Source organism: Schistocerca serialis, chromosome 7 (genome assembly GCF_023864345.2).
Source record: "Schistocerca serialis cubense isolate TAMUIC-IGC-003099 chromosome 7, iqSchSeri2.2, whole genome shotgun sequence".
Taxonomy (NCBI): domain Eukaryota; kingdom Metazoa; phylum Arthropoda; class Insecta; order Orthoptera; family Acrididae; genus Schistocerca; species Schistocerca serialis.
In genome coordinates this window covers 578,489,939-578,513,602 of record NC_064644.1, presented here as the reverse complement: position 1 = coordinate 578,513,602, position 23,664 = coordinate 578,489,939, and the positions used below count along the sequence as shown (strand labels likewise).

The 23,664-nt window shown below is 40.1% G+C and overlaps 1 protein-coding gene across 3 annotated transcripts in view; it reads right to left on the bottom strand.

Moving 5' to 3' along the window:
- The window catches only part of LOC126412697 (protein Abitram), a 38,317-nt gene extending 18,493 nt beyond the window's left edge, over positions 1 to 19,824 (bottom strand). The window contains exons 1-2 of one of the 3 annotated variants that reach the window (XM_050082413.1): positions 19,696 to 19,824; positions 16,940 to 17,228 (exon numbers count right to left, since the gene is read on the bottom strand). In XM_050082413.1, the coding sequence (XP_049938370.1) occupies positions 16,940 to 17,228; positions 19,696 to 19,719 (313 nt within the window). In that variant the 5' untranslated portion in view covers positions 19,720 to 19,824. Of the gene's footprint in view, positions 1 to 16,939; positions 17,229 to 19,610 lie in introns of all 3 variants that reach the window. The other 2 variants (XM_050082412.1, XM_050082411.1) reach the window with 2 other exon arrangements.
- Between the last annotated feature and the right edge of the window lie 3,840 nt (positions 19,825 to 23,664).

Genomic DNA, 23,664 nt, shown 5'->3' with positions numbered 1-23,664 from the left:
AAAAGCTTGCATTCTCTTCTTGTCTAAACTATTTATCATCCATGTGGGCTACACTCCATACAAATACTTTCAGCAAGGACTTCCTGACACTTAAATCTACACTCGATGTTAACACATTTCTCTTCTTCAGAAATGCTTTCCTTGCCATTGCCAGTCTACATTTTATATCCTCTCTACTTTGACCATCGTCAGTTATTTTGCTCCCCAAATAACAAAACTCGTCTACTATTTAAGTGTCTCATTGCCTAACCTAATTTCCACAGCATCATCTGATTTAATTTGACTACATTCCCTTATCCTCGTTTTGCTAGATAAGAAAAGATTATGCAGTTTGTTTCCCATTCAGAAATCAAATTCAAGTGTTGGTTGTTTGTGAGAAGATTGTGTTTTCCTTACTTAAGAAGAAGAAATGTGTAACAGTAAGCACTAAAATTCAAAAGTGGCAGGATCTTGATCAATCCAACCGAGGCTGCAATTTATCATATTGCTGGTCGCGTTAGCAGTACTTCCACAATTGTCATGCAAATATGGAATCAATAGGTTCAGGAGGACCATATTCAACACCACACAGGATCTTAGTGGCCCTATGGGATTAGCACCTGAGAGGATAAAGGTACCATTAGCTCAGCCATGTAGGACTGTACAATCACATTACCCATCTTGAGTCAGGAAACAGGCTTGTTTGCCACAAGACTAGTATTCACAAACAGTGTGATGACTTATAGAGCAGTATGGACTGTCAGCATGGGGTCCATTATTGCAGCAACAGGAAAATATCTGAGCATGGATTGCCAAGAGACTGGCATGGCAGCACTTGCCAACTGCTATAACTTATAAAAGTCAGGCAAAGAGTAGAAGCAGCATGGAATGACACATCCAGATCTCTCATCCAATGCCAGTTCCACCTGAAGCCCAGTTCGGTTAGAGTTGTCATTGCTGCCAGAGGTTGTAGCTCTGTGTACTAAATTTCACATCATGTAGGCCAGCAAAGCAGATACACTTTTTCACATCTTCTATCCATGGTTCCTAGAATATAAGTGTCAAGACTGGGTTTCACATTTCAATGTTAGCATCTCAGATATATCATACAAACATACATTTCAACTGAAGCCCTTACTGTAACAACTGTATACTTTAGTTCTGGTCATTATGAGACATGGTTGTGATTATAAATTAATGGTGAAAATTTTGTATTGAGGTACTAGTATTACTGAAGCTTTGGCCACATCAATAATAGTGGAGTCCATAAAACACATGGGGGCGGGGGGGGGGGGGGGGGTGAATGGTGACGGATCTGTGCTACAGCTGAAATAAAATGTATTCAAGCACTGCAGTTAAAACAAACTAAGTTTATCAAATTAATAATGATGCAATTCCTATTCAGTATACATATTCATTCAACTACTCTGTAAAGGTATTCAAAATATCATCATTCATAAGTCTTTTTCAATCCAGTGTGCTGTGTATAGCAACTCATTTTAGACTGTGATGCCCAAAACCAGTCACAGAGTAAATAAATATTCATTTTAGTTGCAACTCTGTCTGTCTCTTTTTGCATCTTAATCACAACTGTCCACAATCTTTTTCCTACTAATTGTAGCCCATTGAAAAATTCTGACTGATGCTTATCCAAATATCTCTCGGTGAAGATGAGTGTGAATACTGTCTTGCAAAACTGTCCACTTAACCCAGCAACAGAAATAAGATGTAACTTCCTGGCAGATTAAACCTGTGCACCAGACCAGGCCTCAAACCTGGGACCTTTGCCTTTCATGGTAAGAGCTCTAGTGACTGAGCTACCCATGCCCAAGTCATGCCTTACCCTCACATCTTTACTTTCGCCAGTGTCTCTTTTCCTACCTTGCAAACTTCACAGAAGTTCTCTTGCCTACCTTGTGAGGCCTGTAAACTGGCTGGGTTGGATGGAGGCAATGGAATACGTACTACCTCCAGTAAAGTCCACCAAACAAGTTGGCATAGTTATTACCACAATGGACTCACTTTCAGGTGGACAACAGTTTGTATCCCCCATCTGGCCTTCCAGATATAGGTTTTCCATGATTTCCCTAAAGTTATTCAGGTTATGTTGGGATAGTTCCTTTGACAGGGCACTGCCAATTTCTTTTCCCATCCTCCCCTATTCTGAGCTTGTGCAGTCTCTAATGACTTCATTGTCAAAGGGATGTTAAACACTAATCTTACATTCAGTAAAGCACTAAAATGTTCAAACCAATCTTTGTGTTAATGACAACTTTACTAAGCAAATGCAAGAGGAAACAAATTGCTGGTTACAATGGTCAACAAAATTTTTGTTACAACGAGTGTGAATGGTGTCGTCCACACAATTGCACGAAAGGTTATGCTGACATTCTTCTTTGACCAATATGCCCCCCTTCTGATTCACTTCCTGCAGCACAGGACAACAGTGAATTCCCAGTGTTACTCGCAAACCTTGACAACCCTTCGCCAAGCGATCAAATCAAAATGACCAGGCAATCTCTCCTGTGGGGTCATTCTACTCCATGACAATGCAAAGCCTCCTACGGCCAACACAGTCGTGGCACTCCTGCAGAAATTCAAATGGGAGATTCTTGGCCACCTTCCATACAGTACGGACCTCTCTCCCTGTGATTACACCATTTTTGGTCCTCTTAAAAAGGCTCTGAGTGGCAAACGATTCATCTCGGACAACCTCGTCCAGCTGTACATGCAGAACTGCTAAACATCACAGCCCTAGGAATTTTATGAGACAGCCATTCACCACCTTGTGTCACAGTGGGACAAGTGTCTCAACAACCAGGTCAATACTTCTAATATACAGGTACTGGTTTCTGCAATTATGCCTCTGGCTCGTTTCTTTTTGAACGGCCCTTATAGATTCTGCTCATGAGTGTTTATTGTGTTAGTCATGTTAGTTACTAATTTCTACATGTCGTGTAGTGTTAATGCATTTAGTGGAAAATAAACTCTGTAAGGGTGCCAATGATTCAAAAGGAATGCTACAGAAGGGTCGGTACAAGCTTGTGGAACTGTCTGTAGATCCTTCTTGTGGCATAGCTGGGTACACAAAGTGGGAATTCCTCTGTCTTCTCAGTTCACAGACAATAAAAATATTATTTCAGATGTAAGGCTGGCAACAAGAATGAGAACTAGGAACATCACACATGCTTTATTGCCATATACTACATTCTGAGAGGCTGGTTAAAAGAATCACAACATATGTCCTTTGCTGTTCCCGTAATTTGGAGAGAACTAACAGAACACAGAACAGACTGCTGTTTTTGTCTGCCAAAAATAGAACAGACGGCTGCTCTTGTCTACCAAAAATATATGTAACCACCTCACAGACAAGGAAAACTGGGAAACATCCTAATATACGACCTGCTATTGCTCTGTATGTCACAGTGAAGAACTGCTGATACCTGTTCCTCATAAGCATATAACACTGAATATAGACAAATACAGTAAAGGAGATATGTATGACGACCCAAGGCTACTGGGAACTAAATGTGCCACACTTTTTGTATCAGGGGGATCTAAAAAATCTTGTTCATGACTTAAATTTGTCAAAGCAACAGCTGAACTTACAGTTTCAAAATTTGAAAGGATGGAATTTTCTTCTCTGTGGTATAAAAGTGAATGTTTATGTGACATCCATGGTACTTTTCTGAATCTACATCTGCATATGTATTCTGCAAGCCACCGTATGGTGTATGGTGACGAGTACATGGTAGCACTACTTGTCATTTCCTTTCTTATTTCACATGTACACTGAGCAAGGGAAAAACAGCTGTCTATGTGCCTCCTTATGAGACCTAATTTCCTGTATCTTATCTTCATGGTCTCCACGTGAAATGTTACGTTGCTGGCAGCAGGATCATTCTGCAGCCAGTTTCAAATGCCGATTCTCTAAATTTTCTCAACAGTGTTCCTCAAAAAGAAAGTCGCCTTCTCTCCAGGGATTCCCATTTGAGTTCTCAAACCATCTCCATAATATTCACATGTTATTCAAGCCTACCTTCAAATAAATCTACCCACCCCACTTCTGAATTTCTTCAATGTACTCCTTTAATTCGACCTGGTGGGCATCCCAAACATTCGAGCAGTACCCAAGAATAGGCCGCACTAGCATCTTATATGCAGTCTCATTTACAGATCAACCACTCTTTCCTAAAAATCTCCCAATAAGCCAACCATTTGCATTTGCCTTCCCAACCACACTCCTCACATGGCCATCCTATTTCATATCGCTCTGTAACGTTATGCCCAGATATCTAAATGACGTGACTGTCTAAAGCAGAACACTATCAATGCTGTATCCAAACAATACAAGTTTGTTTTTCCTACTTATCTGCATTGACTTACACTTCTACATCTAGAAACAGCTGCCATTCATCACACTACATAGAAATTTTGCCTAGGTTATCTTGTATCATCCTACAGCCACTCATCTTTGACATCTTCCCACACACCACAGCACCATCAACAAACAACCGCAGATTCCTGCCCACCAGATCATTTGTGTGTATAGAAAATAGAAGCAGTTCTATCACACTTCCCTTGGGCACAACAGGCGATACTGTTGTCTGACAAACTTTTGGTCTCTAGCAAATATATTATATTCGAATTTAGGATATGTTCTATAATTATGCATCAAACTGAAGTTAAGAATATTGGTCTGTAATTCTGTACAATTCTTTTAAACAGGAGTCGCCTGCACTTTTCTCCAGTCACTTGGGACTTTGCCCTGGGCAAGAGATTCGCGATAAATGCAAGCTAAGTAAGGGCCCAAAGCTGTAGAGTTCCCATTGTAAAACCAAATAGGGCTTTGATCCGGACCTGGTGTCTTGTTTCCAATTCTCTCAGTTGTTTCTCTTTGCCAGGGATACTTATTGCTATATTGTCCCATGGGACTCGGTGCCACGATATGTTTCTATGACCCTCCAGCATGAATGATTTCTTAAACGCAGAATTTAAAACTTCGGCTTTTGTTCTTCAACTGCTATACCTGACTAGTCAATGAGTAACTGGATGGAAGCCTTAGACTCGCTGAATGGTTTTAGAAAGGACCCTAATTTCCTTGGGTTCTTAGCCAGTTCTTTTGCTAAGGTATGATGGTGGTAGTTGCATGCTTCATGCATACATCTTTCCACAGACACGCAAATCTCTACTGTCATCATTTGCACATTCTCTCTTGAATCAAGAGTGCAATAGCTCTTGCTTTCTCTGCATGTTCTGAATTTGTGCCATAGGGTGGTGGGGTTTCAATTTCCGGGTTGTGTGGCGTGGACTGGGCGGTTTTTTAGGTTAGATGGCCTCGGGCAAGTACAGAAAGGGCAACAGCCTCAAAGGGTGCGGGGCAAAGTCAGGACATGCAGGGACCATGTAGCAATTGGTATTGTAATTGTAAACTGTCAAAGCTGCGTTGGTAAAGTACCGGAACTTCAAGTGCTGATAGAAAGCACCAAAGCGGGAATCGTTAGAGGTACGGAAAGCTGGTTGAAGCCAGAGATAAATTCTGCCGAAATTTTTACAAAGGCACAGACAGTGTTTAGAAAGGATAGACTGCATGCAACCGGTGGTGGCGTGTTTGTCGCTGTTAGTAGTAGTTTATCCTGTAGTGAAATAGAAGTGGATAGTTCCTGTGAATTATTATGGGTGGAGGTTATACTCAACAACTGAGCTAGGTTAATAATTGGCTCCTTTTACTGACCTCCCGACTCAGCAGCATTAGTGGCAGAACAACTGAGAGAAAATCTGGAATACATTTCACATAAATTTCCTCAGCATGTTATAGTCTTAGGTGGGGATTTCAATTTACCAGATATAGACTGGGACACTCAAATGTTTAGGACGGGTGGTAGGGACAGAGCATCGAGTGACATTATACTGAGTGCACTATCCGAAAATTACCTCGAGCAATTAAACAGAGAACAGACTCATGGAGATAACATCTTGGACCTACTGATAAGAAACAGACCCAAACTTTTTGACTCTGTAAGTGCAAACAGGGAATCAGTGATCATAAGGCTGTTGCAGCATCCCTGAATATGGAAGTAAATAGGAATATTAAAAAAGGGAGGAAGGTTTATCTGTTTAGCAAGAGTAATAGGAGGCAGATTTCAGTCTACCTAACAGATGAAAACGAAAATTTCTTTTCTGACACTGACAATGTTGAGTGTTTATGGAAAAAGTTCAAAGCAATCGTAAAATGCGTTTTAGACAGGTACGTGCCGAGTAAAACTGTGAGGGATGGGAAAACCCACTGTGGTTCAACAACAAAGTTAGGAAACTACTGCGAAAGCAAACAGAGATTCACTGCAAATTTAAACGCAGCCAAAACCTCTCAGACAAACAGAAGCTAAACGATGTCAAAGTTAGCATAAGGGGCACTATGTGTGAAGCATTCAGTGAATTCGAAAGTAAAATTCTATGTACCAACTTAACAGAAAATCCTAGGAAGTTCTGGTCTTAGGTTAAATCAGTAAGTGGATCGAAACAGCATATCGAGACACTCTGGGTTATAATGGCATTGAAACAGAGGATGACACACATAAAGCTGAAATACTAAACACATTTTTCCAAAGCTGTTTCGCAGAGAAAAACCGCACTGCAGTTCCTTCTCTAAATCCTCGGACGAACGAAAAAATGGCTGACATTGAAATAAGTGTCCAAAGAATAGAAAAACAGCTGAAATCACTCAACATAGGAATGTCCACTGGACCTGAAGGGATATCAATTCGGTTCTACGCAGAGTACGCAAAAGAACTTGCCCTCCTTCTAACAGCCGTGTACCGCAAGTCTCTACAGGAACGGAAGATTCCAAATGATTGGAAAAGAGCACAGGTAGTTCCAGTTTTCAAGAAGGGTCGTCGAGCAGATGCGCAAAACTATAGGCCTATATCTCTGACATCGATCTGTTGTAGAATTTTAGAACACATTTTTTGCTCGCATATCATGTCATTTCTGGAAACCCAGAATCTACTCTGTAGGAATCAACATGGATTCCGGAAACAGCGATCGTGTGAGACCCAACTCGCTTTATTTGTTCATGAGACCCAGAAAATATTAGATACAGGTTCCCAGGTAGATGCCATTTTCCTTGACTTCCGGAAGGCGTTCGATACAGTTCCGGACTGTCGCCTGATAAACAAAGTAAGAGCCTACAGAATATCAGACCAGCTGTGTGGCTGGATTGAAGAGTTTTTAGCAAACAGAATGCAGCATTTTGTTCTCAATGGAGAGACGTCTACAGACATTAAAGTAACCTCTGGCGTGCCACAGGGGAGTGTTATGGGACCATTGCTTTTCACAATATATAAATGACCTAGTAGATAGCATCAGAAGTTTCATGCGGCTTTTTGCAGATGATGCTGTAGTACACACAGAAGTTGCAGCATTAGAAAATTGCAGTGAAATGCAGGAAGATCTGCAGCGGATAGGCACTTGGTGCAGGGAGTAGCAACTGACCCTTAACGTAGACAAATGTAATGTATTGCGAATACATAGAAAGAAGGATCCTTTATTGTATGATTATATGATAGCGGAACAAACACTGCTAGCACTTACTTCTGTAAAATATCTGGGAGTATGCGTATGGAACAATTTGAAGTGGAATGATCATACAAAATTAATTGTTGGTAAGGTGGGTGCCAGGTTGAGATTCATTGGGAGAGTCCTTAGAAAATGTAGTCAATCACAAAGGAGGTGGCTTACAAAACACTCGTTCAACCTATACTTGAGTATTGCTCATCAGTGTGGGATCCTTACCAGGTCGGGTTGACAGAGGAGATAGAGAAGATCCAAAGAAGAGTGGCGCATTTCATCACAGGGTTATTTGGTAAGCATGATAGCATTACAGAGATGTTTAACGAACTCAAGTGGCAGACTCTGCAAGAGAGGCACTCTGCATCGCGGTGTAGCTTGCTGTCCAGGTTTCGAGAGGGTGGGTTTCTGGATGAGGTATCGAATATATTGCTTCCCCCTATTTATACCTCCCAAGGATATCATGAATGTAAAATTAGAGAGATTCAAGCAAGCACAGAGGCTTTCCAGCAGTCGTTCTTCCCGCGAACCATACGCGACTGGAACAGGAAAGGGAGGTAATGACAGTGGCACATAAAGTGCTCTCTGCCACACACCGTTGGGTGGCTTGCCGAGTATAAATGTAGATGTAGATGTTAACCCATGGTGGGTATTTTCTGTCCTTAATCCATCTACTAGGTACGTACTCCTCCAGAGCACTAATTACAATTTGTTTCAACTTCACCCACTATTTCCCTCTGTCTCTCATAGTGGAACTGAACAAATCTGTCTAAGTGAGATGCTAACAACTGCTGATCTGCTCTTTCTAGCAGAAACATTCTCCTAGCCTTCTTGACAGGTTTATTAACTTCCATAACCACAGTTGTTACGATAACATCAAAATCACGAATCTCCATTTCTATACTGATGCTATCGATAAGGTCCGGTCTCTTTGTAGCTACAAGGTCAAAGATATTTCCATTGAGTGTGAGCTGCAAATCTAGATGCTCAATACAGTTTTTGGAGAACATGTTAAAAGCACTTCGCAAAACTGACTGAGTGCATCCCTTGCATGGAGCATACAAAGAATGATTGTTCAACTGCCTCTGTGCATGCTGTAATTAATCTCATCCTCTCTGCACAGTCCCTATATGAGTGATACATGGGGGATTGTAGTATACTCAGACATCCCAATCTATACTCAGTAGGTCAAAGTCACCTCCAACTGGTATTGCATGATCTCAGCATCTACACGCCACTGACTGTAGACTTTCTTCGAACAACATGTCACCAAGGAAGATGACACAGTTGTTTGTAATGATGTTGAGTCCGTTACGAAGATTCTTGGCCATGATTAGATGTAAATGAGTGGTGCTTGTTCACAGATTCCAGCAAAGTTAGTGAGAAAGCACAACTTCTCCACATTTCCTTCTGTTCTGATTGTTCATGCAGTTAATCTGAAGGAAACAAGTAAGACCTTTAAAATGCTACTCACACTTATCCAGTATGAGAAATATGAATGACATAGGTGTGGAGATCTCAAGGTAACTGCAATTCCTCTCGACATGCAGGCTGGTGTGAGTTGGACCTTACAGACAGAAAAACTACTATTATGAGTTACGTAGCCTGCTTAGAATGAACTATTGGCTGGACAGATGAGTTCCCTCCAAAAATGTATACCTAGCTATGGGTCTTAATAAAAACTTTGTGAAAACTATGGACAAAATGTCATGGGGATTTACATGTTTGTGAGACAAATTTCCAAGGATAAGCGAAGTGAAAATAAACGAAGGAATATTTGTAGGACCACATAAAAGGGAGTTAATGCCTCATGAGCATTTCCTTGAAAATGACACGGCTATCTTTCACAAGTGTCTGCTACAACTTTTCAGACAACCACAGGGTAGAGAACTACCTCGATATTTTACAAGAACTACTGAGATCACACAACCATACAGGATGTAACATGTCACTCAAATGACATTTCTTGAATAGTCACAACCTTGGCACTGTTAGTGATGGACATAGAGAATGGTTTCACTGAGACATTTCTCAAATGTAAAAGCAAATGGAGTACCACAATGTTGTACAACTATGCTGGTCCTAGTGATGTTTCTAAGGCAAAGTATCACAGGAAATCAAGATGGAAATACTTTTAGGTATGATTCTTTACTTTCCTTTACTCTCATGCTACTCATTTCTTTGATCCCTTCACGAGCTGACATTTTTTTGCTGTTTGCACTTAGAAATCTTATGGTGAGTGTGTCTCTTTTGGCAGATTACATGAAAACTGAACTGGTACAGAATGAATTTAGGGACAATTATCTTCAATGAGTACTGTACAGGATATCCATAAAAGAGTATCCCAGTTTCAATGAATATAACAATTTAATTTAGACTACGCTACTGACTACAAATCATAAACAATACTGTAGGTAAACCAACCTAGTTTTTCTTAAAAATCTTCAATACATACACCTTTAGTTACATGGCATGCATCCAACCTAACATCCAATTCTTCCCACACCTTGGTGAACAAGTCTAATGTAATGGAAGCAATAGCTTCTTCAATTTTGTGTCTCAGCTCTGGCAAACCATTACAAAGCCTATCCAGGTAAGAAGCCTCCCCCCCCCCCCCCCCCCCCCCCCCGTTACAGTAGCTTCAGGGGAAAAAAAATTGGCTGTACACTTGACTTTGGGATACAGCATAGAAAACATTCAATTTTGGGGAATCTGTTTGACATTGTGCAAGTTCATAAGGCTATTCTGACACCCAGTTACAAACATTAAGGATATTAACCTTCTCACTTAGATGAAAAGCTGTCTCCCACTGAACACCATGCAATCAAGAAATTCATCTTCCCACCGCAACACTTCACTCGGAAAGCAGGAAAATAACAAAGCAGTACTCATGCATGCACTCATCTAAAATTGTCTGAATTACTCTTTAATTTTAACCTTGAATCAATACTCTACAACACTTACAGCTGATACTATTAAATTTCTAGCTGGGACATTTTTATGGGCATCCTGCATATTCTTCTTGCTATTGAGAAAAAATATTTTTTGTGTAACAGTGTTACCTGAGTTGACAGCATGAAATATTCATCATCTCTGAGGACAAAGCTATGGAGTATCAATTAAAACTTAAAGGTGCTGCACGACATTTTTAGACATATATATGCTGAGCAACCATGTGAGAGATGCGAAAGACCCACCATGGTTCACAACAATGTAAGAAAATAGCAATGAAAGCAAGGAGAGCTTAATCACAAACTATAGCAAAGACAAAGCCTTGTTGTCAAACGAACCACAAATTCAAAATGTGCATCAGGAGAGCACTGTGAGAAGTGTTCAATGAATTTGCAAGTAAGACTTGAACAATCAATCCAATACATAATCCTAAGATGTTAAGGCCTTAGGCAAAGCAATTATCACATCAAAATCATCTATTCCATCGCTTAATGATCATACTGGCGCCAAAACAAATGATGACAGAGAGAAAGCTGAAATACTAGATTTGTTCTTCCAGAATTATTTCACCACAAACACTGAAATGGTAAAAATTAAGTTAAATCTTCGTGAAGTAGAAAATCCATTAAAATCAGTCAACAGAGCCTTGATGTGTGCAACACCTATACAGATTATGCGAAAGAACTTGTTCCCTGTCTTAGTTTTCTGGGTGGAGTAACGAAGGTTCAAAGTGACTGCAAAAAAGTGCAAATTATTTAGGTTTTCAAGAAGGATCATCCGAGACACATAATTGCAGGTCTTTATTGTTGACACCAACTCGTTGTGAAATCATGCAGCACATTTTACACTGATGTATTATGATCTCCACATAAATCAATATAGTTTATTATATTATGATAATAACCATCTCAAATGAAACCCAAGAAAGATGTAGGTCTGTGGTTTCCATTTGAGAAAACAGGAACAAGGGAGAAGTTAAATATTATTTGGAGAAGGCAAACCAGGAATGCAAAACAGGAACAAGAGAGAAGTTAAATATTACTTGGAGAAGGCAATAATTACACCACTACAGTACTCCAAAATTACTGGGAGTAAAGTTGGACAGTAGTCTCACATTCAAACATCAGTGCCAGGAAGTTATCTGGAACATCATCATACATAAACTCACTGCCACTACCTATGGCTGACAGTCAAATGTGTTCTGTACATTTGCCATGGCCTTATGCTTCTCTACAGCAAAATACACAGCACCTGTCTAGCAAAACTCCACATATGCCAAATAGGTGGATACAGCATAAATGAAACTAGATGCACTGCGGCTATCTGCCTTTAACCAAAATTTATCAAATTATGGGTTTAGCATCATCTGATATCTGCAGAAATTGAGAAAATAAAGCAGGAAATCAATGCCAGGCACCCCCTTTTCGGACATGAACCATGGAAACCTAAACTGAAGATGGGAAGGGGGGGGGGGGAGGAGAGCTTCATGCACAATGTCAGCAATAGCTGAAACTGTCTGAAAAGAGCTATGGCAAAATTCATTAACTGAAAAGGTTGGGGAGCAAGTCAAGGAGGTGCCTGCCACAAGATTTCATCTGTCATACGAGGCAGGGAAGGCACTTCACTGATTGAGGACAGGAGTGTCAACAATGCAAGATGAACCTTAGGAAGTAGTGCTCCATGAATGTAGAAGAGTTCTGTGAATGTGATAAGCAGCAGGTCCCATAATTATCTTCTGGTCTGCAAAAACCTGCCTGAACCTTGCACCGCAGAAGACCTATATGTACTAAATAATAAGGCCATAAGCTCATGATCCATCTAATAGAAAATCAGTCATGTCCAGCAGAATCTTGTTATTATTTTTGTTATTTTCAATTACTGCATTGTATTGTATTTTTATTATTTTGTGTTATCTAAGTCCTGGACACATAAAATAAGTAAATAAATATGGGTTCCAACACAGCACACAAACTGTTTACCTGTGAAATCCAATGTGCTACACCTAGCGGCACACAGATTGATACTGTGTTCCTCAACTTACAAAAGGTCTTTGATACTGTTCCACACTATTACTTAGTGAATAAAATATGAACTTACTGAACATCAGACCAGGTTTTTGACTGAATTCATAACTTCCTTGCAGACAGAACTACATGCCATTCTTAACACAATACCAGACAACTGCAGCAATCAAGTTGATGCTTACTGCACAATCTGGTGGCTGAACTTCAATATAAATAAATGTAACACATTGTATATGAATAGCCTTAATGATTCAGCTACATCTATACCTATACTCTTTGAGGTGCATGGCAAAGGGTATGTTCCATGGTACCAGTTATCACAGTTTCTTCCTATTCTATTCACGCATGGAGCATAAGAAGAACAATTGTTCAACCGCCTTTGTACATGCTGTAATTAATCTAATCTTCTCTGCACTGCTCCTATATGAGTGATATATGGGGAACTGTAGTATACCCCTAGAGTCATCATTTAAAACCGGTTCTTAACACTTCGTAAGTATGCTTTCTCAAGATAGTTTACGTCCTTCTGGCAGCTCAGTTTCTTCAGTATTTCTGTGACATTCTCCCATGGATCAAACAAACCCTTCCCCATACACCTTCAATATCCTCTTTTACTCCCATTTTGTACAGGTCCCACACATTTGAGCACTATTCTAGAAAGGATCACGCAAGTCATTTGCAAGCAGTCACCTTCGTAGCCCGATTGCATGACTACAGTATTGTACCCACAAACCGAAGTCTACCAACTGCTTTACCCATGATTGAGTCTATGAGATCATTCAATTTCATATCCCTACACGTGTTACAGCAATGTATCGTTATGGGCGATTCCAACAGTAACTCGATATTATTGTCATGGGATACTATGATTTTTGGTTCCGTAGGTGCACACTTTTACATTTCTGAATAAGTTGCCAAACTTAGTACCAATCTGAAATCTTGTTACGAAACTGACAGGATAATTATGAAGCTTCTGTAACACAGTACTTCACTATAGACAACTGCGCCACCTGCAAAAAGTCTGAAGTTAGCATAGATATTGTCTGCAAGGTCATTAACATACAACACGAGTAGCAAGGGTCTCATCACATTTCCCTGTGGCACACCCAAAATTACTTCTTCATGTGACAATGATTCCCCATCCAAGATAACATGCTGCAACCTCCCTATCAAAAAATCCTCAATCCTGTTGCAAATTTCGCTTGATACCCTGTATGATAGTACTTTTGACAGATTGTGTGCACTTGCTTTTCAGAAATCAAGAAATAGTGCATCTATTTAACTGTCTTGACCTGAACCTCTCAGTATGTCCTGTGAGAAAAGTATGAATTGAATTTCGGATGGTCACCATTTTCAAAATCTATGCTAGTTGGCATGGAGGAGGTCATTCTGTTCAAGAGACCTCATTATATCTGAGTTCGGAATATATTCTAATATATTCTGCAGGAAAGCAATGTTAAGGGTATTGGATGGTAGTTACGTGGGTCACTTCTATTACCCTTCTGGTAAACGGGTGTGACCTGTGATTTCTTCCAACTACTGGGCACAGTTTTGTATTTGACGGGCCGACAATAGACTGCAGTTAGAAGAGGGGCTAACTTGGCTGCACACTCATTATAGAATCTGATAGGTATTCCATCGAGCCCTGGACCTTTGTTCAACTTCAATGATTTCATTCTTTCTCAACATCACTAATACTGACATTTATTTTACTCATCTTTCCAGTGGTTCAAGGATTAAATTGGGGCAATTCTCCTTGATTTTCCTTTGCAAAAGAACATATGCTTTGCTACCCTTAATTTCATGTCCTGTGTTATTTGCGAGTGACTCGACACTTAACTTTGGTACCACTCATAGCCTTTACAGTGACCCGAATTTTCCTGGCTTCTGTGGAAGATCATTTAATAATATTCTGCTACGGTAGTCATTAAGGTGTCATGCATTGCTTTCTTGACAGCCAAACATGTTTCTTTCAGCATCCATCTATAGTCCTATGCTTTGTTTTACACCTATTGAGCTGTACTCTCTGTTTCTTTAGTAGTTCCTTTACAGTGACTGCATACCAAGGACGGTATCTCCCATTACGAACTATTCTACTGCATACACATCTAACCAGTGCATGGTCAAGTAATCTTTTAAACTCGAGCCATAGTTTCTCTATATGCTCCTGCCCTGTGCTGAACATTTCAAGTTGCGCATCAAGATATGACACAAAAGCTTCTTTTATCCCGTATATTACACATATATATCTTTTTACTTGTTTCAGTTGTCCTTTGTACTTTGGTGATCGTTATCACAATGGTGTATGGTCACAGATAGCAGTTTCAATGCTGACATCCTCAAAGGGGTCAGACATATCTGTTGCCATTAGATCCAATATCTTACCATAATGAGTGGGGTTCTGAACTATCTGTTCTAGGTAGTTTTCTGAGAGGCCATTTAATAGTGCTACACACGATGTCCTGTCACTGCTATCAGTTTCAGGTTTTGACCAGTTTTCTGTACCTAGTATTATGAGAGCTTCATTGGTTTTCTTGAGCAGAGGTCTCAAGTTGGTCACCACATTATTTTGTTATAGTAGCGCCAACATCACTATAAAGAAAAAGAAGTGAAAGATGGTTAAATTATGACTTTCTCTGTTAAAAAAGGCATTGCAACCAATGGTGCAACTCTCAGTTGAATATGGAAGAACAAAGCATAAATCCCCACTGTCAGTCATTAACACAGGTAGCTTGTAGATGACCGAACGAATAACATGGCTCCCTTAGCAAATGTGCCATTAAGAATATAACAAGCATAACTAGGGATACTCTTTAAGAAAACTGTACATTGTGGTGTAAACCAACATTGACTCACATTATGCTATTTAAACAAAAAAATTTAACTAAGAAAATGGAGGCTCATGAAAGGATTGTTGTTGTTGTTGTGGTCTTCAGTCCTGAGACTGGTTTGATGCAGCTCTCCATGCTACTCTATCCTGTGCAAGCTTTTTCATCTCCCAGTACCTACTGCAACCTACATCCTTCTGAATCTGCTTAGTGTATTCATCTCTTGGTCTCCCTCTACGATTTTTACCCTCCACGCTGCCATCCAATACTAAATTGGTGATCCCTTGATGCCTCAGAACATGTCCTACCAACCGATCCCTTCTTCTGGTCAAGTTGTGCCACAAACTTCTCTTCTCCCCAATCCTATTCAATACTTCCTCATTAGTTACGTGATCTACCCATCTAATCTTCAGCATTCTTCTGTAGCACCACATTTCGAAAGCTTCTATTCTCTTCTTGTCCAAACTGGTTATCGTCCATGTTTCACTTCCATACATGGCTACACTCCATACGAATACTTTCAGAAATGACTTCCTGACACTTAAATCAATACTGGATGTTAACAAATTTCTCTTCTTCAGAAACGCTTTCCTTGCCATTGCCAGCCTACATTTTATATCCTCTCTACTTCGACCATCATCAGTTATTTTGCTCCCCAAATAGCAAAACTCCTTTACTACTTTAAGTGCCTCATTTCCTAATCTAATTCCCTCAGCATCACCCGACTTAATTAGACTACATTCCATTATCCTTGTTTTGCTTTTGTTGATGTTCATCTTATATCCTCCTTTCAAGACACTGTCCATTCCATTCAACTGCTCTTCCAAGTCCTTTGCTGTCTCTGACAGAATTACAATGTCATCGGCGAACCTCAAAGTTTTTATTTCTTCTCCATGAATTTTAATACCTACTCCGAATTTTTCTTTTGTTTCCTTTACTGCTTGCTCAATATACAGATTGAACAACATCGGGGAGAGGCTACAACCCTGTCTTACTCCCTTCCCAACCACTGCTTCCCTTTCATGTCCCTCGATAGCTTCTCATTAAACCCAACCATGATGTTATGCCAAGGTTAGGTGCAACACGTGTTCCTATCTTTCATAAAGAAATTAATTGAAATGCCATCAACACCAAGTGCATAATATAGAGTAAATGAAATGCATACTTGCAATAAATATAAAATAATGGTGAAAGTAAGAGATGAACATAGCTAAATGTTATACCTGACATTTCAGAAGTATCAGAGAAGCACCAAATGGTATATGGAGAGGGAATATTTTTGGGTTTTGAAATGTATGGAACACATTACACATCTAGAAGCCAGCAATTACAGACCAAAGGTTTCATAAAATTGAATATAATATTTACAAAGTGACACTATCTTAATTTCTGATGAATATTTCATCTTATGTACATGTAAAACTTTGGAAAATGTAAAGTTTTGAGAAGGAGTGAATCGTATATAGTAGCCCCATACATTACAATTTATGTTATGTCTACCATGTATTCATTCAAGTGCAACTGAATTACCATCATCTATTAGGCCTGCCACGTTAACACACAGATAATGTTCATCACAAACATTTATACCTGACTTTATCACGGAGTTATGTATGCATTCACGTTTTACTGCAGTGCACTGTTCCTCCGTATTATTGCTGCCCACTCTCTTCAGAGATTGTTTAGCATCATCAGTCACTAATTGTACTGAAGTACCACTGGCACAGTTTGGTGACATCTGTTCCTCTGACTGAGTTATTTTCTCTCCATCCTGACCAGGTGATACCACAAAATTATCTTTGGTTTCCATACTGATAGTATTTAGCTTCACATCAAAAGCCAAATTTTTGATCAACTGCTTTTCTTTGTGGTGGTGTCTCTGTATGGATAAAAAAGAACTATGAAGACATGTCAAAAGCAGTCTTAACTGAAATGCATGTGTGCCTTTTAGTTAAGCACAACAAAGACAAGAACATTTTAAATGTAAACATAAATGCACACATCAAACAAAGTTTTGCATCACCTCGGTTCTGAGAGTTCCAGAAGCTGTACAGAAAATTGGAATAAAGATCAACATAAACATTATTTCTGCCTTTTTATTGCTCATGAAACTCACTCACTGCACGTTATACCACCATACAGCAAGACTTTCAGTCCAGATTGCTGTAAACAACAGTACATCTAATACCCACAAACACGTCCTCTTGCACTGATGAACACCTGTATTCATCGTGGCATACTATCCACAAGTCCATCAAAGCACTGTTGGTTCAGATCATCCCACTCCTCAACAGCGATTCGGTGTAGATCCCTCAAAGTGGTTGGTGGGTCACATCATCTATAAACAGCCTTTTTCAATCCATCCCAGGCAAGTTTGATAGGGTTCATGTCTGGATAACATGCTGGCCACTCTAGTCGAGCGATGTCGTTATCATGAAGGAAGTCAATCCCAAGATGTGCACGATGGGGTCATGAATTGTCGTACATGAAGATGAATGCCTCTCCAATATGTTGCCAATATGGTTGTACTATCGGTCGGATGATGGCATTTACGTATCATACAGATGTTACACCACCTTCCATGACCAACAGCGGCGTATGTTGGCTCCATATAATGCCATCCTAAAACAGCAGGGAACTTCCACCTTGCTGCACTTGCTGGACAGCGTGTCTAAGGCGTTCAGCCTGATCAGGTTGCCTCCAAACACGTCTCCAACAAGTGTCTGGTTGAAGGCATAGGCGACACTCATCGATGAAGAGAACACGATGCCTTCCTGAACGGTCCATTCAGCATGTTGTTGGGCTCATCTATACCGCACTGCATGGTGTTGTGGTTGCAAAGATGGATCTCGCCATGGACATCGGAAGTGAAGCTGCGCATCATGCAGCCTATGGTGCAGCACAATTTGAGTCATAAAATGACATCCTGTGGCTGCACGAAAAGCATTATTCAACATGGTGGCATTGCTGTCAGGGTTCCTCTGAGCCATAATCCGTAGGTAGCGGTCATCCACTGCAGTAGTAGCCCTTGGGCAGCCTGAGTGAGACATGTCATTGACAGTTCCTGGACACTTCCCTTATTGAGAGCCCTTCCTGGCACAACATAACAATGAGGACACGATCGAACCCCGGTATTGACCATCTAGGCATGGTTGAACTACAGACAACATGAGCTGTGTACCTACTTCCTGGTGGAATGATTGGAACTGATCAGCTGTCGGACCCCCCTGTGTAATTGGCACTGCTCATGCACAGTTGTTTACATCTTTGGACGGGTTTAGTGACATCTCTGAGCAGTCAAAGGGACTGTGTCTGTGATACAATATCCACAGTCAACGTCTGTCTTCAGGAGTTCTGGGAATTGGGATGATGCAAAACTTTTTTTGATGTGTGTATATGACATTCGTAAAACAAATACAATTCAGTTACATAAATGCTGAAAGGCCAGATTATTGGTACGCGCCACCATGTCTCATACATCATGAACATGAAACTACCATACAAGCAGCAAGGATATGAGTTTTTTGGTAAGTTAAAACAGCCATGGCAATGTCACGAAACAGGCATGCAGCGATGTTGAAAAATATGTATAGTATATAAAATGGAGTATAGGTTGCTGAGGAAAATGTCACCGACTGAATGGAAAATGACTATTATGGGAATTCGTAATCAATATTGATCCAAACTTCTAGCAGTACCTCAAAAATAACAAATACAAAACCTGTACTAATTTTGTTTGCATCCCTGATTGTGAACTTGGGTCACACTTACATTAAATCAAAGCATTTGCAACTATGAGAATTTTGGTTTGCAAACATGGAATATTAAAATAATTCTTTGTGCCTTTTTACACAACTCTTTATCTGTTTACTCGCATAGTATGATCGTCCCAGTGAATCTGTGTTGCTATACTTATCGTATTTGCTTATTTCCCTCAATATATGCACTGGGTGCTGCTTTGACTCATTCTGAGGAATCCACAATATACAAATGACGTTTTCAGTCTACATTACAACTAGCCCTCGTCATTTAACATGACATAATAAAACAAAACGTGATGTTAACCCTCTGCAGTAAACATAAAAACAATTAGTGTGTGGCTGGAAAATGGGTAAAACATGACATTCTACATTTATCATATAAATATGTCCATCGAAACGTTCTAGAAATAGTGTAATAAATTAAAACACGTGTTCCTCTTTTCCCTTTGCAGTTTTATAAATAAAATTTATTACGGACTTTACAACAACCAAAAATTTACCACATCAGTATCACTATCTTCAGTTGCTACTAAAACAAATTTTATAACTACCTTTCCCATTACTACACAAAGTTTATTTACAAACCGGCACATACAAACATCTCGCCATTATTTACATCTGTAGTATTTCATTTTCGCTGCAAAGATTTTCGCAGGTAGTAGTTCCCACATCATAGATCATGGTCTACTTTCAACACAGTGAGCTCAAACCGTCAGTATATTGAATGTCTGCGGGAACGAATTCACGTATTCTCAATAATAGAAATACTGACGAGCAGTATTGATTACTCTAAAATATTCTCAGTATTGTCAATTCATAATGAACGTGCGAGGCCAAGTATTCACGGTTTGACAATCTTGTTCTTTCAGGTGTTGATAGAGTTCGATGAACAAACCACACAGCGTTAGCGTCCACAGTATATGTTTTCAATTCGCCTTCCAGCATATCTGCCTCAGATTCAATTTTGCAAGTAGTCTTTTAATACAAAGTAATTTTAATAGGCCTATGCATGAGTAAAACATTGTATATGCCGCAATATGATGGTCAACGGAGGATTCTCTACGAACGTGCTTCCTTTATTAATTTTAAGACATAAAATATTTTGGAAAAAGCGCTTCCACTTCGGAAAAGACGTTATATATCTACAACGACTAGCAGGAGGCCCGTGAAATGTATATCAGCTTCACCAAATGAATATAAAACGTAAAAAAATACATTAATTGCTTGGATATATCCCCGCCTAGCTGATAAAATTGCTTCATAGGTTTCCATAGAATTTTGCTAATTGTGTTTGCTGATATTACAGCATTAAAATTCGAGCATTCTGATGACCTGCATGCCATAAGAAATCTCAAAGTTTCTCATAATCTCTCGTCGACTGCGAGTGACTCTCTCATTAAGGTATTTTGCTTCTCTGGTTTATCTCTTAACATTAAGGACTTGCATAATGCAGGCATCATCGGCAAGTAATTTATAAAATCTTTTGAGTCTGTGGTTCTGCTTTCATGCAGTAAATTAACATCTAACCAGTCGCTTCTCATTTTCAACCATTTCCTCTTTTTCGTTGTTTTCTGTTGCTTGCAGGCAGTAGCTAATACAACTGCAGAACATGGTTTCTTTTGGGTGTTTGACATTTTAACCTTGTAACGATTTAACCTTCTCAGCTGGCAATTTTTGTCAGTATTGTCGATGATGATGTGAGATTGCTTCTAAAATGGAAGGTTTGAAAAACTATTACTGTCAATAAATAATGAACGTGAGCAGACCCCTTAATACATACAGAACTAAAGCACTATTCCCAGAGGCACTGGAAACTTATTGAAGTGTTGGCATAAGAGCCAACACTGTGTTGCTAGAGGAGGCCGAAATGCACGCGTTTAATTACACGCAGACTGGCCTGAGGTCTGGAACAGGTCAGAGAAATAAGACTAGCAAAACAGGAGGTACTGGTAGAATACTTAACTTTAATCCACAATTGGTGAACATCTCTCGTTACTGTACATGCTTCACAATATGAATTATCAACTGCTATGGCGCCTTGCTAGGTCGTAGCAAATGACGTAGCTGAAGGCTATGCTAACTATCGTCTCGGCAAATGAGAGCGTATTTGTCAGTGAACCTTTCCTGGCAAAGTCGGCTGTACAACTGGGGCGAGTGCTAGTAAGTCTCTCTAGACCTGCCGTGTGGTGGTGCTCGGTCTGCAATCACTGACAGTGGCGACACGCGGGTCCGACGTATACTAACGGACCGCGGCCGATTTAAAGGCTACCACCTAGCAAGTGTGGTGTCTGGCGGTGACACCACACTTATACTAACTGTCATGTCAGTTGGTACAACATTCAAATAAGTTACATGCCATTGAATTTAAGCTGGCTCAACAGGTAGTGAAAACTTATACATCCATACACCCATCTCCACATGAGCCAGCCAACAGGGGCATGGAAAACTCTACTGGCTCACTGTTGTGCATAATAGAAAAGTTACAATGTGTTTAACTTATTCGTCTCATGAGCTTCCATATTAGCCTCTAAGACCTTGAGATAGGAGGATATGTTCCCTTTCCGATTTTGTTTGCTCGAAAGCACAGATATTGACTCGCTTTTTTGTGGATATGAGTAGTCTCTGTCATGGCAAGAAACCTAATAAACTTCATAAATAAATACGCTGTGTAATTTAATACCACATCTGTTACATAAATCTTGCTGTTTAGTTTCACAATTTAATTTTTCGGATAGTTGTTTCTTATTTATCGATACTTTTCTACATGTGCAGAAAAGTCACTTGAGAGATTAAACCCACAGTCGGAGTAACCTGCTGTTTCCAACGGATCACAAGTACCAAGTGAAACTATCGGTGGCAAATTATTTGATTCTGCTGCAAAACTGTCATTATTATTGGTATTATTATTACTACAACTGTTATTATTGTTATTATTATTTATATATGAGGACATGCAGGAATAACCCATTCGATGTCTATATTCTATTTAGGGTGATTGTACTGCATTTCTGTTGTTAATTTTGACCTTCTTGGCTCATTGCAAATCTATCAGACCCTGTTTAACAAGACATGAGCGAAAGTAAAATTTAGTGTAACAAGGCGTTTTACTGAATACCTGGTTGACGATGGGTATTCGTACCAGCTGAAGTCGATCTTAAGTAGTGTATAAGAAAGAAGCAGATACCCTGTTCCCCACTCTGTGTTTTTACAGAGGGAGTGTTCGCCATAACAACAAGTGCAGCATCAAGCTGTCATGTGATGGATGGCATTCACTTGCTCTAGAGGCTAAATGCATGCTTTGGCACAACAACTACGTGATGTCATGAATGGCTTGAAGTAAGAGGGCTCCAACAGGGATCCAAAACAAATTAATCGCTTTTATGTTAAAAAAGGACTTTGATGTGTGGCCTAAGGGTCGGACGATATATATCAGAATATATTAGTGTTGGGTAAACTATTTTGAGTTACAGTCATTGGGATCTGTCATTTTGAGACTTGAAATATAAACAAGTGCAAATGGTAGTTCAGAGATTATTTATTAGTTAGAAATAGTCATTGTGACTTAAAATTTCAGCATCACCCAGCAAGGATCACAGTACAGAAGAAAAGGAAGTTCGTACATGGCGATGGAACAAAGGAGCTGAATCACCAGAAAATTTTTTAACTGCGATCCTTCTTCAGCAAGCTTTATAACAGATAATTGACAGATCTAAAATGGCGAAAACATACGAAGTGCAGACAGCAGTTGCAGTACACCACAGAAAACACATATTTTTCACCACATGTGGCGACCAATTAGTGTGTAGCGACGCTGCCGCGCGCTAATTCAAGCTCGCCGGTGTGTGTGTGTGTGTGTGTGTGTGTGTGCTGTTGCTGTGCTGTCGTAATTACTGTACACGACGTCAGTGTAGTTCCGCGCCCAGCCTCTAGAGGCGCTGTGTTTTCTAGCTTTTATATACGTTCTGTTATTTATTATTATTATTCCTTGTTTTTTGAGTTAATGAGTAGTTCCGTGCCTCCTGGCTTGTGTGGACGAGTACTGTTTCCTCTTGAATAACTACGGAAGTTTTCCGAGGATTAAGGATCCTTCTGTAGAGGCCGGAAGCAAATTTTGTAACTCCGATCAGTCCATGCATGCCGGGCGTCGTCAGATACGCGCTCGCAATAAAGTTACTGTTGCCGAACTGAAGGTTTTTATTCTTCTGAATCACGTTAAGCAAAGGTCGGACAGCCACCAGTTTAGCTGAACCCGACAAGTGGTGACCCCGACGTGATTCAAGCAGAAACCGACGTGATTAAGAAGAAGCAGGCGTGAGCTACGTAAGTAATGAGCACATAATGACCGAACAGCAGGCCGTCTCCAGGATTGCAGTCCGTTTGCCGCCGTTCTGGCCCGATAACCCGGTACTCTGGTTCGCGCAGGCAGAGGCAAGTTTTGGCTGCGCTGGAATAACGGTCGAAGCAACTAAATTTGCGCTGATTGTTAGCCAGCTCGACCAACGTTGTGCAGTCGAGGTGCAGGACATAATCACAGCACCGCCCGAGGCTGGAGCT